This window comes from Mobula birostris, chromosome 31 (genome assembly GCF_030028105.1).
Source record: "Mobula birostris isolate sMobBir1 chromosome 31, sMobBir1.hap1, whole genome shotgun sequence".
NCBI classification, from domain to species: domain Eukaryota; kingdom Metazoa; phylum Chordata; class Chondrichthyes; order Myliobatiformes; family Myliobatidae; genus Mobula; species Mobula birostris.
Genome location: NC_092400.1, coordinates 2,461,411 through 2,475,944, shown reverse-complemented (window position 1 = coordinate 2,475,944; position 14,534 = coordinate 2,461,411). Strand labels below are relative to the sequence as shown.

At 43.4% G+C, this 14,534-nt stretch overlaps 1 protein-coding gene across 3 annotated transcripts in view; it reads right to left on the bottom strand.

The window, feature by feature from the left end:
* Window positions 1-454: 454 nt before the first annotated feature.
* The window catches only part of osbp2b (oxysterol binding protein 2b), a 364,368-nt gene continuing 350,288 nt past the window's right edge, over window positions 455-14,534 (bottom strand). For 2 of the 3 annotated variants that reach the window (XM_072247656.1, XM_072247658.1), the window contains 3 exons: window positions 13,804-13,976; window positions 9,751-9,971; window positions 541-7,067 (listed from right to left, as the gene is read on the bottom strand). In XM_072247656.1, coding sequence (XP_072103757.1) covers window positions 6,925-7,067; window positions 9,751-9,971; window positions 13,804-13,976 — 537 coding nt within the window. In that variant the 3' untranslated portion in view covers window positions 541-6,924. Of the gene's footprint in view, window positions 7,068-9,750; window positions 9,972-13,803; window positions 13,977-14,534 lie in introns of all 3 variants that reach the window. The other variant, XM_072247657.1, reaches the window with a different exon arrangement.

The window sequence follows — 14,534 nt, the reverse complement described above, 5'->3', positions numbered from 1 at the left end:
GATAGACAAGGAGTATCTTCTTTCTCGAGTAGAAATGTCTAATACCACAGGGCATGCATTGAAGGTGAGAGGGGATAAGTTCAAGGGGGATGTGAGGAGTAGATTTTTACTCAGAGTGGTGGATACCTGGAATATGCTGCTTTTGTGTGGTGGTAGAGGCAAGTACATTAAAGGCTTTTAAGAGGCATTTAGATAGGCAAATGAAGATGGAGGGATATGGACATGGTGCAGGGAGAAGGGAGTTGTTGGGATTTTTGATTTCTTTTTTATTTGGTTCAGCACAACATTGTGGGCTGAAGGGCCTGTTTCTGTGCTGCACTGTTCTATGTTCTACCTGCATCTTCACCACTGTCTGTTGAAGCACTGAAATACAGTACTGCCAAATTCAAATACCTTTACAAACCAAACTACATAACGGTGACATCGCAAACACAAACATAAGAATGATCTTTATTTCTGAATTTATTTTATTTCTACATTTTTGGCATTTTTTTTGTCTTTAATCTCACAAGATGTTGTTTTCAGATGTCCTGTCAGCTTGGATTTTGATTGGTGCTGGTTAGATCGGTGACCAACTGTGGTGAGATATTCAAATGAGCAGGTGAGTGCATCCAGAAGGCCCTGTCTTTATGCAAATAAATCATTAATGTTTGTAAATATATTCCTTTAAGCAATTCAAATTTGCATACAAACTAAGGAGCCTTGGTTGCTTTCATAATTAAGCAGGTTATACAAGTACATGGGAAGAGCATGATTAACACATCCGCACCATTGAAAGTTCACACAATTCTATTGCATGGTTCCAGCAAGCTAGGTTTTCTGCACACTTTCTACCACTGAATATTACAAAATAGAATTAGAGGAAGTTATAACCATTGAGATTTACTAATAATGAGAATAAACTTAAGTCAATATAAATTGCAGTCTCTTTCTTCAATACACCTATAATGTTATTGTTGTACAGTGGAGTTCTGCCACTGGCTTCCGTGGTAATCTGCAGACGGTGACCCACCCATGTGTTCCACTTACAGACACAGATAATTTTGAACTATCAACCTAAACTTTTGAGCATCTGGTTTCCCTCACTCAAGTTTTACTGAGATGGAAATAACTTCCCAGTCTTATCCTGTCTAAACAAACAAGAAAGTTGTAAATACCATCTAATTAATTCAGAGGGTGTGGTTCTCTTCTGATCTGACAGAATGCTTTCCAATTAATTGTGAGCTGAAAAGATAGCAATTGTTAGAATGTGATCTGGGAAGGGCAGGAGTGGAATGGGGGAGTTTGAGGTTCATGTCAGATAGTCACCCAGATCCAATATAGAGATTATGGCATCATGCTTTGGCACCTTTAGGTAGCAGGCTGTTATCTAATTTATTTCTTATTATCCAGTTTGCTTAACATTTTTTACATTGTTGAATGGAATAATATTTGTTTAATTCCTCAATCCAACATGCAAGTTAAAGCATTCCTATCAAGAGAGAGTTCAAAAGCATCATCCAGCATGGGTTACAGTTGCCTATTAAGGAGGTATAAATTCAAGGGAGCTTCAAAGGAAGATGAGGAAAAGAGATTGCTTTACTCAAATATGGCCCCCAATGCTTAATTTTAGTCAAGAAACCTATCATCTTGACATAGGAACAAAAAATGTTGGAAATACTCAATAGGTCAGGCAGGATTGGTGGAAAGAAATTCTGACGTGGGTGTTCAGTCTGAAATGTTAATCTTATTTCTCTTTCCTCATATATTGATCAAGTGTTTCCAGAATCTTCTGTTCTTATTTCACATTTTCAGAATCTGCAGTTCTTCAATTCTCAGACATCTCGACACTCTGTCGAATTCAGCATTTTTCTGATTTAAAATAACTGGACGATCCTGGCATTGACCTAAAACATCCAGATCTATCAAAGGTAGAGATGTGTTATCTCTATGACTGGCATTTAACCGTGAATAGAAGTCCACCATCTCAGTTTCAAAATGAGGCCTCTGCAATATAACTACAGGTGATTCTAGATTATATATTAGGACTTCATGTCAATATAATATATTGTAGAGGCTACAGCCCAAGGAATTATGTTTAAGTGTTTTTATTCAAATGAAATAGCTCACTTGATTTAAACTTCCATTTTCCACCCTTCCAGAAGCTGTGTTTCACATCTTTCCAATTCAGAACCTTCATTGCCTTTAACTTTTCAACTGAGCCATCACCACAGATAAAGCCAACAATCCTGGGTGGGATCAATTGTATCAGCTTGAGTAAATATGTTATATTTCTTGTGAGAGAGGCTTTCTTCATATTGTCATAATACAACTTTAGATTAAGCAGGGGTTACAGAGTGCTGTGGAGCTAAAAAGCACCGCGATTTGCCAAAGACTGTGTCCCATGTCAGTGTTGAATGGACTCTAAGTGAACATATCTCAGTAGTAAAGCCTGCAGAGGCCAGCCCATATCGCCACCAGCCTGAAGCAATCTCAGCAAAGAAAACAAATTCTTGTGTCATTCATGGTGGGAGCAGAGGTAGCGAGAATACATGCAGCCACACCCTGTTAACGAATTACTAAAATAAGATTGATTATTAAAGTATGTGGGTAAGGAACCTGCATCAGTCAGAACATGCTCTCTTCTCATTAAGGTACAGAAGTGTCAGGACTATCACTACCAGGTTCAGGAACAGTTATTACCCTCAACAATCAGGCTCTTGAATGGAAAGGGACAACTTCACCACTGAACTGTTCTCACATTATATGGATTCATTTTCAAGGACTCTTCATCTCATGTTCTTGAAATTTATTGCTTATTTATTTATTATTTTTTTTCCCTTTTGTGTGTATTTGCACAGATTGTTGTCTTTTGTGCCTTGGTTGTTTGTCCATCCTGTTGGGTGCAGTCTTTCATTAATTCTATTATGGCTCTTGGATTTACTGAATATGCCCACAAGAAAACAAACCTCGGGGTTGTATATGGTGACATATATGTACTTTGATAATAAATTTACTTTGAACTTTGTAAACTGTGAGGTTCAGAACATGTTACCCCACACCTCCTCCCCAATGAGCATGGGGTGAGGGAGAGTCAGGGAAACCTGAGGGAAGGGACGATAGTTCAACATATCCATCAAACAATTTCCATTTCTTTATAGAGATTCACAACATTATCAAACCAGCAACCTCAGCTTTCTCTTTATCCCCCATTTTTTCTTGAATGAATACACTCAGGTGTGTTTTTACATTACTGAAATGAAAATCTTAATATATAACAAATTACAAATATTTTACTAGTCTGTTTTAAGTATAATCTGCAGATTTATACAATCTCAGTTTTATATTCTAAACAGTTTAAACAATGTAAATATTTACATGGTCTATTTGCGTAGTTTTTCACAAGGTATTCACAACTGTTGGTGGCAGACTATTGTGTCTGACACTCGACAAACTCAGGAAAGTAATGAGTATGTTTGTCCCATGGCATTAGATTCATACACCATATAACAAGTGAAGGATACAATGTAAAATGTATGGCCAATTATTGAATAGGAAACTATCCCAGTAATAGGATAATCAAAATTGACCTATTACAAACCAAGGAACCATGAAGGAGTTTGATTCTCGGAGGTTACTTTGTTTGAGGGTGGGGCTGTTTAATTACAAGTCACATATTTCAAAAGGCAGCAGAGAACTGCCTTTGAAGCTCTGTGATGACAGGTGTCAGGAGGGAGACTTGGTCTGTTTTCGTCCTTTCCTGCCTGATCTATCTCATTTTTTTTTACTTACTCTTACTTCTTCACTTCCCATTTAGCAGGTAAAAGTTCTGTGTAAGCACAACTGTATAAACACTCACAAAGTGCTGGAAGAACTCAGCAGGTCAGGCAGCATTCATGGAAATGAATAAACAGTCGATGTTTCAGGCCGAGACCCTTCATTAGGACTCACTGTGCCTTTAAAATGACATGTTAGGATGAGGCATTTGTAATTCCCCATCCACGTGTGAATCAAAGTGTACGTCGGGATGTCATTGTACACATAATCCACAGGCCACAGCCCAAGGTAATTGCTTCAGTCTTATTGATCATTCTTGCTTTTGGTGAACTGGGAACTCCCAGTTATCTAGTGCTGAATAACTGCAGACATTGATGTCATTAATGCAAGCTTTCAATGGCCTATTATATTTCCTCTGCTTGCTTCATTGTATTGAGTTGGGCAATTTGCTGTGTTTGTCTGCCTCTGGCCGATCTTATGCTGGTGGCTAACCAGCAGTAAGAGATGAGTGCATACTGATCTCTCCTCCTCCAACAAAGGCAATTATCATCGCTAGTACTCTATCTTCAGCTAACTCTACACTGTCCAGTTTGATGCCTAACATTATCATTTCAATGAAGCAACAGTAGCTACCTGAATCTGAGAGGACAGGTCAAGAGTCATAGGTCACTGAATAGGAAGAGTTTCAGAAAAGACGGTTTACGGGTCAGATCGTGATTAAAGGAGTTGGAACAAGATGAGAACGGGCCAAGTGTGGTAGGATGGGTAACGTAGTGGATGGCGCAATGCTTTACGGTACCAGTCACCCGGGTTCAATTCCTGCCACTGTCTGTAAGGAGTTTGTACATTCTCCCCGTGACCACACAGGTTTCCTCCGGGTGCTCTGGTTTCCTCCCACAGTCCAAAAACGTACCGGTGGGTAGGTTAATTGGTCATTGTACATTGTCCCATGATTAGGCAAGTGTTAAATTGGGGGTTGCTGGGTGGGGCAGACTGAAGGGCCAGAAGGCCTATTTGTGCTGTATCTCTAAAAATAAAATACATTGTGCAAAAACTGGAAGTTCAACTCATGTCCACAATCTATCACTAGTAAAGTGCCTTTAGTGAATGAAAAGCTCATGACTCAAAGTGCTTTGAAAATAAATGGAAACCAGTCACAAATGGGGGAACTGTAGTGAGGACGACGGGTGCTTATGAGTTAGGCAAGAATTAGAGGAAAGAAGCAGGGAGGGAAGTGATTTTCCTAGATATACCACAAATGGTGGACCAAGTACTGTAGAGGCAATAAATGGAAGAGAAAACAATTAAGATAAGGAATAAAAATGAGAGTAGCCATGAAGTCAGCACATCCCATCATCTCTTTTCCCCTCTGGAGTCCAAATAACTTTTCCTTCATTAATAGGAGATGTTTATTCTGCTTGAGGTACAGAACTGGAATGATTTAATTATTCTTCATGGAAGACTAATTCTGAAATTAGGCCAATCATAAATGTGAGCGGTAGATGCCATGGACTTAGCAGACTCTGTTACTACCTGTTGCTCCATCAAAAGGTTCTGAATTGTTGCTTGGAAATAGATATCTTAAGCAGCTTCCTTTCTGAGCTGATAACGTGGTTTTCTCAGTCACACTGAAGACCCCCTTTTCACGATATCACTGTTGCTCTTCTTCACGTCACCAACACAGCACAGAGGGAGGTGAATCTGTGGAATTCACTGCCACAGGCAATAGTGGAGGCCAAGTCGTTGAGTATATTTAAAACAGAGGCTCATAGATTCTTGATTAGTAAGTGCATCAAAACATATGGGGAGAAGGCAGGAGAATGGGGTTGAGAGGGATAAATAAACCAACCATGATTGAATGGTGGAATGTATTCGACGGGCCAAGTGGCCTAATTCTGCTTCTACGTTTTATGGTCTAAACTGGCTTCTCACAGGAAGCTGTTTCAGTCTGCATCACTGCCCATTTGTGGTAAATTCACAAAGGTTTGCTCAGGAAATACTCTGAAGCTTAAAAAATATGTTTGTCAATAAGATGAAGGGCAGAAAACCTGAGTGTGTGCGTTGAAAAAAAAACGACCACTGAATGTGTAACAACAACTGTAATTTCCAATCGTTGTGCTTTATCTGTTAGGATTTGGGATGGTGGTGGGGACGGCGAGTGGATTAGGATCAAATCACATTAGTACAAACAGCCGTTCAGGGCACTGGGAGTGGAAGGCAACCTTTAGTCAGTGATCCAGCAGCCCATGTTGTGGTGTGGTCAAAAACAGAACTAATCCACTGGATTGTGAGGTAGACAGCAATGTTGATGATACATTATATGTTAGAGCAAATGATTTGCTGTGTCAAACCTTGCAGAATCTCTAAACTTTAAGCTTGCGACATGATTTGCTACCTGACTACTGCAATTTTGCAATTAAGTGTGACAATGTTATGTTTTAAGTTGATCTAAAGCACAACAAATCAGTTGATCTACTTAGTAGCCGAGCAGGATGATGCTATGGAACAGCAGTCTGTGCTTCACCTTCCACACACTATCATTCTGAGCTTGCGTTCTCGTGTTAAGTTCAGTGATTCCCCATAGCAGGCCCTTTCTCCCTCGCTGCTGTCCCTTTCGTCTCTGTATGCAATGATGCCAAGAACACAAGGACCCATCACCGAGTTGCACACAAGGCTGATCTAGCTCCCAGCACAGAGTGATTCCAGTCTAACACTACTGCCAAGGATCTGTATATTGTCCTTTAACAGTAAAATCTAATTTCAGCTGACAAAATTCTGACCTTCTGTCCAGGACTGCAGATCACATCAACACTTGGGTTCTCAGGGTACTACGGATGTTGGATTACCTGGCTGTTTGAACATTGGTGCTGACCACCAAAACCCCCCCCCCCCCAAGCAACCCACCACTTTCACTCTATGGACATCTGTGGTTAAAAATAATTCCATGGATCTTCTGTGGGATGTATTTTTCAGGGGAGAGGGGAGAGAGCTGTGTTGTGTCTTGTGAGCGGGGCCGTGGTGTTTATTTGCATTGATGTTGTCTGTACCAGAGAGCTGCCCTGTACGTTTCCATTGCTCTGTTCTACAGTGGAGATTGACAATGCTCCTTTCCTCTACTGCTGGTGACTGGGGAGACTCTGAGGTCCTTCGGCCTGGAATTGAACATGCTCAGTAAATGTCTGGGCACAACTCCCAGTCTTGTGTGTCCTTGCACTCCCAGTAGCCACCTTTATAAACGTACATCTCCTCGCCAGTGAAGGGGTCCTCTTTCTTCTCGAACCACACCGGTTTGTAAGCTTCAGAGTCCCTGCCTGTGTTTGGAAGAACAGTTTCATTTAGAGATATGAGAGACTTCAGATGCTGGAATCTAGAGCAAACAGAACATAAATGGTGGGAGGAGCTCAAAGTTTGTGGAGGGAAATGGACAGTCAATGTTTTGGGATGAAACCCTTCTTCCGGTCTGAAAGAGTAGAGGGGAGACAGCCAGTATAAAAAGATGAGGAGGGGTAGGGCAAGATCTGGCAAGAAATACCTCAGGTGGATCCAGGTGAGGGGGGATGACTGGCGGATGGTGTTGGGTGGTGGGGGGGGCGGAAGCAACAGAGACTAGGAAGTGAGAGGTGGAAGCAACAAAGAAACAGATTACCTGAAATTAGTTTGCAGCCAGGAGCTTCTTCCCCTCCTTATTCCTTTGTACAGGAACCACTCTCTCAATGACTCCTCCGATTGGTTCATCTCTCCCCCCATCCTCCACCCTGCCTTCCCTAGCACCTAGCACTTGCCCCTGCAACCGAAGAAGGGGGACCTGTCCCTGTACTCCTTCCTCACCACCATCCAGGGCCCTAAAGAGCTCTTCCAGATGAGGCAAAGATCGACTCTCAGCTCCACTAATCTCACCTATTGCATTCAATGCTCCTGATATGGCCTCCTTCACATCGGTGAGACCAAGCACAAAGTAGGCGACCATTTTGCAAGTCCCCTGCTTGGCCATTTGGACCTTTTGGCCAGAAGTCATTTTAATTCCTCTCTCCATTTCCACTCCAAGCTGTCGGCCCTCAACTTCTGCCTCTGCCAGGGTGAAGCTAAACAGAGGAACAGCACCTCTCATACTGCCTTAGTGGTCTACAACCCAGCGGCATTAACGATGAATTGAATTCTCCATTTCAGGTAGCCTGCCCACCCCTCCCGTGCCTTCCTCTCTTCTGTTCTACCCAAGTCCATTACAGCCCTCACCTTATTACCCTCCCCTCCAGCCTCCATTCACCCAGTTTCTTTCTTCTGCCCCAGATTCTCCCCACACTTCCTTTTTTTGGATCCATGCTTCACCTTCCATTCCCATTAGTTCCAGCCCGTTTTTTGCCTCTGCAGAAACTACCAGCCTCTATCATTACTTCTGCTCTCTTGCCCCCCTCCCACTGCCAATCCCCCCCCCGCTTCCTTTCACTTCTTCACACTGGCCATCTCCCCTATATCTCTGAGTTCAGATTGAGGGTCTTAACCCAAAACATGGAATGTCCATTTCCTTCCACAGATGTTGCCAAACCCACTGAGTTTCTCCAGAGTTTAAGTTATAGAGTCATGCAGAGGTACATCACGAAACGGGCCCTTATCCACAATATCTATGCTAATGCTGCCTCTCTATTTTTCATCCACATCTACCTATATATTCCCCAGACAGCTCCTATCTTTACACACAAACTTGAAACTTTGGGGTAATGGTCCTATTCCGATCACTAGGAGCCTCAGTTATCAGTAAGCTCTTACAATGTATTTAAATTGCTTCTCTGTGATAATGTTACCGCAGCCCACTTCACCTTTCACTTGTGTGCGATTGATGAGAAAGTGGCTGAGATAAACTAGGGAGAGTCTATAACCAGCCATTTCCATTCATCTGCATTATTTTTGTAATTTTCCCCTCATTCCCATCAGCTTCACCTTGATTTGCCACTTACTTATACCCGAGGAACAATTTGCACTGGCTAATTAACTTACCAACCCACAAATCTTTGGGATACAACTGGAGAACCTGGAGGAAACCGACACATTCACAGGAAGCACATGCAGACTCCACCCTGAGGCCAGGATTGAACCCAGGCCTCTGGTGCAGTGCCAGTGGCTCTAATAACTGTTGCACCGTGCCGTCCACAAACAGTGCCTTTCAAAACATCCTGATATTCACAAGCAAGGGGTGGTGGGCAGAAAACAGTGCAGACAGCTGACACGAAATCCCACAGAAAACAATGACCAGGTCTTCTAAGTGTTATTGGTTTTGACAGGAGGGGTAAAGACACCTCCTCCTTTTCTTTGAAAGGCTGGTGTGACAGAGGGCAAAGTGAGCTACAGTGTGCCATTTGAGCTGATGGCATCTCTGGGCACTACCTCAGTACTGAAGCAGTTGCCACCCACCTTCTGCACTGAACTCCTGTAAACCCATGAATTTACAACTTTCTGATTCAGATTATAGAGCAACTAACTGACTCAAGGCATCCAAGAGGGAGGAGATACGGCTGCCTGGAGACGCACCCTCCACCACCAGGTTTCTGAGTGGCCCATGAACACTCACTACCTCCTCACTCCTTTCTTTTGTACGATTTATTCATTTTGTAATTTGTGGAAATTTGTTGTCTTTGCACTGAATTGTTGCTTTCAAACAACAACATTTCACATTGTACAAGTCTGTGACAATAAATCTGACTCTAAAGACTCCATTGTAAAATTTCTTCTGGAACGTTAGGAATGTTAGTTTCTAATACTGTGAGAGAGCGTGATGTATTTCTCTCTCTCCCCTAACGCCCAGATTTGAGGTTACAGGATTAGTGACTGATTCTTACAGGCAGTTTTCCCAGAGTGTTGCTGGGAGATGGTTAGAGGGTAAGACAGAGAGGTTGAGTTGGATTAAGGTCATGTGTGAAAGGCCTGGGCGTTGCCTTATTCTGTCATCCAGCTCCAGCTCCATCTCCAGCTCCACTGCTAACCAATGTCCTTGGTTCTCACCTTCCTCCAAGGCTCTGGCTGCCTCGGCCTCCCTCAAGCGCCGGGCGGCTCTCTGCTTCTCCTCCAGTCGCTGCTTCTCCACGTTTGCCTCCTCCCAGTCGCCGTTTTCCATCAAGCGCTGATCCGGACGCAGGCGGCTGTCAGTTGGCGCCGTCCCACTCTCCATCTCGTTCAGGGTGAGTGCCAGCTCAGAGAAGTAGTACATGTTTTCTGCATTGTCCCTGGAACAGAAGGGCATATTGTGGCCATCTTTCTTAATACAGGACACACATACAATGGCCTCAGAAAGGTGCACCACACAGATTCAACAGAATGTACCAGGGATTAAAAGGCTACACTGTGAGGTTAGGTTCCAAAATTTGGAGGTGGCTGAATGAATCAAGGTACGTAGAGAGTTGATAGAATAGAAAACCCATTTTCTTTGAGCAAAGGACTAGGAACACAACGGCGTGATATTAAAACTGAAGTCAGCCTATTCAAGACCAAAGTCAGGAAGCAATTTCTCTACACAAAAATGTCATGGAGGTTTGGAACATAGTCCCCTAGTAGAGGCTTGATCTACAAAGCCTAAGGCTGCAGAAAGACCAAGATCTGTAGAGGAAGAAGGATGTCTAAGGGCACATGACTAAATGAAGGAACAGATCAGTCATGATCTAGTGGAATCCCTACCCATATTCTAACCAATTCTACCAGAGCACCATCCAGTGTCCTGACCAGTTGTAACAACTTCTAGTAAGGTAATTACAAGGCATATGACTGCAAGACCCTTCAATGGATTGCGAGGACTGCTGAGAGAATCATCAGGGTCCCTCTCCCCCCTCATCCAGGATAAATACCAGAAAAGCCGTGTTCACAGAGCTCTCAGCATCGTCAAGGAACCACCCCATCCGTTCTACAATCTCTTTGTCCTCCCACTGTCAGGTAGAAGGTGCCCCAGTATAAGAACAAAGACTGTTAGGCCCAGACTGTGAGACTATTGCTACCATGCAGTATACACTATTTATGATGGTGTCAGTAGCAGTACACTGTTGCATACTTAACTATATGTCATGTATGCACTTTACATCAACTTGTACACCTACAGAATATTTCTAAAATATCTGTTAAAACTATTGTGTTCATATTATTTTATGAGCTGTGTAGGATATATACGAATACCCCCGGCCGTCCCTCTTAATCATGGCCTCAGTTCTGAAAATCAACAAAATAGAACTGTGGTCCTATTCCATTATCTCTAGCTCGAGTATTCAGGCGCGCCAGGCCTGCTTTGAACACTCTAATTTTTTCAAAGTAAATGCTTCGGACCCCCAGGACACTCAGCTAAGAGCATCAAGGGTGCGCCGAGAGGCAGGGGCTGGGACAGGCAGTAGCTCGCCTCCCGGTGGACCACCAACCCTATCCCAAGATCCAACTACGAGCTTTTTAACCGCGGCAGCTTTATGTGTTGGCGCGTGGCCAAGTGGTTAAGGCATTCGTCTAGTGGTTTGAAGGTCGCTAGTTCGAGCCTTGGCTGAGGCAGCCTGTTGTGTCCTTGAGCAAGGCACTTAACCACACATTGCTCTGTGACGACACTGGTGCCAAGCTGTATGGGTCCTAATGCCCTTCCCTTGGACAACATCAGTGGCATGGAGAGGGGAGACTTGCAGCATGGGCAACTGCCGGTCTTCCAAACAACCTTGCCCAGGCCTGCGCCCTGGAAACCTTCCAAGATGCAAATCCATGGTCTCATGAGACTAACGGATGCCTAGGACATATGTGCTGTGTTTTGCACCTCAGTGCCAGAGTAATGTTGCTTTGTTTAGCTGCATACATGTGTACAGTTGAATGACAGTAAACCTGAACTCGAATGGCAGATCAAGTTCAAGGGTCTGTTGTTCTGACCCATCTCGATCAAAGGCTGGTGACACTACTGAGCCTGAAGGTGTCTGGCATGACATTTCAAAATGCAATGACTTGCCGCGGCATACATAAAGCAGATACCGGCAGAGTGCAGTCTAGAAGCATGAGAATTACAAAGGAAAGAACAGCAAAGCACCAGCAAAAGACAGAAGGGGTGATTACAAGCCTGACTGAGGAGACCTTTCCTGGAGCACACAAAGGTAGACTGAAGGTCAGATGTCAGGAATGATTCCAATCGTGTGGCTGAGTACTGAGCCCTGCACCACCCAAACCTGGGCTGCAGGAGTGCAGGTTCAACTGAACCGATGGACTGAGCAATTGTAGGAGGGGATGCAAGTCTGGGGAAGGTTGCAAAAGTCACTCAGGGCAATGAGCACATTTTCAAAGCCCTTGGTAGAGCAGGGGTGCTGAACTTAATGAGAGCCAGCTGAACTTCAAATCAGGCGCTACAGAATGGCAATGTCAGTGAAATCTCGAAACAGCTCTGAGTTCCCTTGGTTTGGAGGTTTGACCGGACTGTAACAGGCAATGACAACATGGCTGGGGTGGCACGGTAGCTCAGTGTTTGTGAGATGTTGGCAAGCTAAGCTGGCACCAGAAAGTACGGTGACACTTGAGGGCTGATTTGATTTGATGCAAATGATGCATTTCACTGTATGTTTTGATATACATGTGACAAATAAAGCTGATCTTTAATTTTAAATACAAGTGGGTCCACTGTTGACAAGATTGTGGACCTTGGAGATCTGGGTGGCCTCTGAGGTGAATGGATTCTCTAGGTCACCATCCACGAAATAAGTTTATCGCAAGTATGGAGTATAACACCGTTAACGCAAGTATGGGGTATAACACCGTTAATGCAACTATGGAGTTTAACACAGCTAACGCAACTATGAAGTTTAACACCGTTAACGCAACTATGGAGTTTAACACCACTGTTGGACATCAATCAGGAAGCACTTCTTCCACACTAGAGTGATGGAAATCTAGAATTCCCTCCGAAAGCACCTGCCGAGTCACATTAAATCTTACAGAGTGAGAGCTTTAAGTACCCAGGGTAATGACTACGTTTTCGCTAAGAGAGGTCAGACTGTGGTTGGGGTGGATGTAAGGGTTGGAAGGGGGGATTGCTAATGAGCACTAAGGCTGGGAGGAAAAATGGCAAAGACAACCCTGCATAAAATTACCACCAGAAATTTGACATGATGTCTACCTTACACACACTTTGCCATTCATGAGCCTACAGCAAAAGAATTTCATTCAGGCAATGCTGCTTCACTGGCTTCACCTTGAACCTTTGTAACCAACTAAGAGGTAATTATCTAGGGTGAGGTTCAGGTGGTAGGCGGGTTACCAACTCACATCTCAGAGCACAGTAGTAGCTGTAAGAAATGAGGAAAGGTTAATGATCTCTACCTGGCATAGAAGCTGAATGTAATTGGCCAGAGTAATGCATACAAAATGCTGGAGAAACTTAGCAGGTGAGGAGCATCAATAGGAAGGAATAAACCGTTGACATTTCAGCCTGAGACCCTTTTCATAGCTGCTGCCTGACCTATTCAGTTCCTCCAGCATGTTGTGTGGGTTACCCTGGATCTCCAGCACCTGCGGAATCTCTTCTATTTATAACCGGCCAAGAGGCTGTACAGCATTTAATCATTAGTTGGACTAAGTTCAAAGGCAACTCCTCCTAGTTAGACTGTTGGGTGTTTTTAAAGAAACAGTTAAAAAGAGAAATCTCTCCTCTATGGATACATATGGGTGTGTGGATCAGTGTGGAGAATTGAAAGGTTAATTGACCATTGTAAATTACCCCTAGTATGTGGACAAGTGGTAGAATCTGGGAGGAGCTGGGTAGGGAAGTCACGTGAATGTGGGGAGAATGAAGTAGGATTTGTATTGATGAATTCCTGATAGTTGGTGCAGGCTTGGTTGGTCCAGGGGCCCATTTCTTTGCTGTGTGACTCTATTAACTCAATATGTTACAGCATAGAAAGAGGCCACTCACCCAACTGAAGGTGTGTTAGCTCTTTGGAAGGACACCAGATCACAAATGATTCTGCACTGGAATTTGCTGCTTTCAGAATACGAAGATAGCTGAGATGATGTTTACCATATTTACACTGTGTGTTAGTTTGTTAAGTCAATACTCACGGAAGTGCATACTTTCTCCACAGCACCTTGGGTGGAAGGGTCTGGTAAACAGTTTTCTGTTTGCCCTCATCTTGACTGCTCTGTACAACTTTTGCAAACTCCATCTTCTCATCCCATGTCCCTGACAGGATATAATTTGCTTTGCCTTCTCGGTCAGTCACCACACCCGTCACCTGTTTTATCGCAAGAAAAGGTATTCTCATTATATAGCTGAACTTCTCCCAGCTCAGTAAGAAGACCCTCATTAAATCCATCTCAATTAGTGGTTTCTCCATTTCATTGGGTTTCATCCTATTTTGGTGTTGCATGGATAATGGGATTCTAGCTCACAAGACAAGCTACTTCTGTAGGAAACCCATAGAAATCTGCTCTGTAATCCAGGTTTACAGGTAATCCAGTTTTAACTGCACTGTCTTGCTTGACATTCAAAACCTTTCTCCTGTACCACCTGAAAAAGCTCCTTGATGTTAAAGTGTTCTGTACCATGACTGTAAAAACAAAGAAACTTCAGTGGTCATGGGCTCTTGATCAGGACTTCGAGCCATCAAAAGCTCAACATAAATTCTCCTCAAGCCAAGAATAATGAAGCAAAACCTTCACTGCTGTGGCGTGCAAGTAGTTGAACAGAGTAGTATTTATTTATTAATCCATTTACTGTATTTACTTATCTATTCTTATTTATTGAGACAGTATAGAAAATGCCCTTCGAGCCATGCCTCCCGGCAACCCCC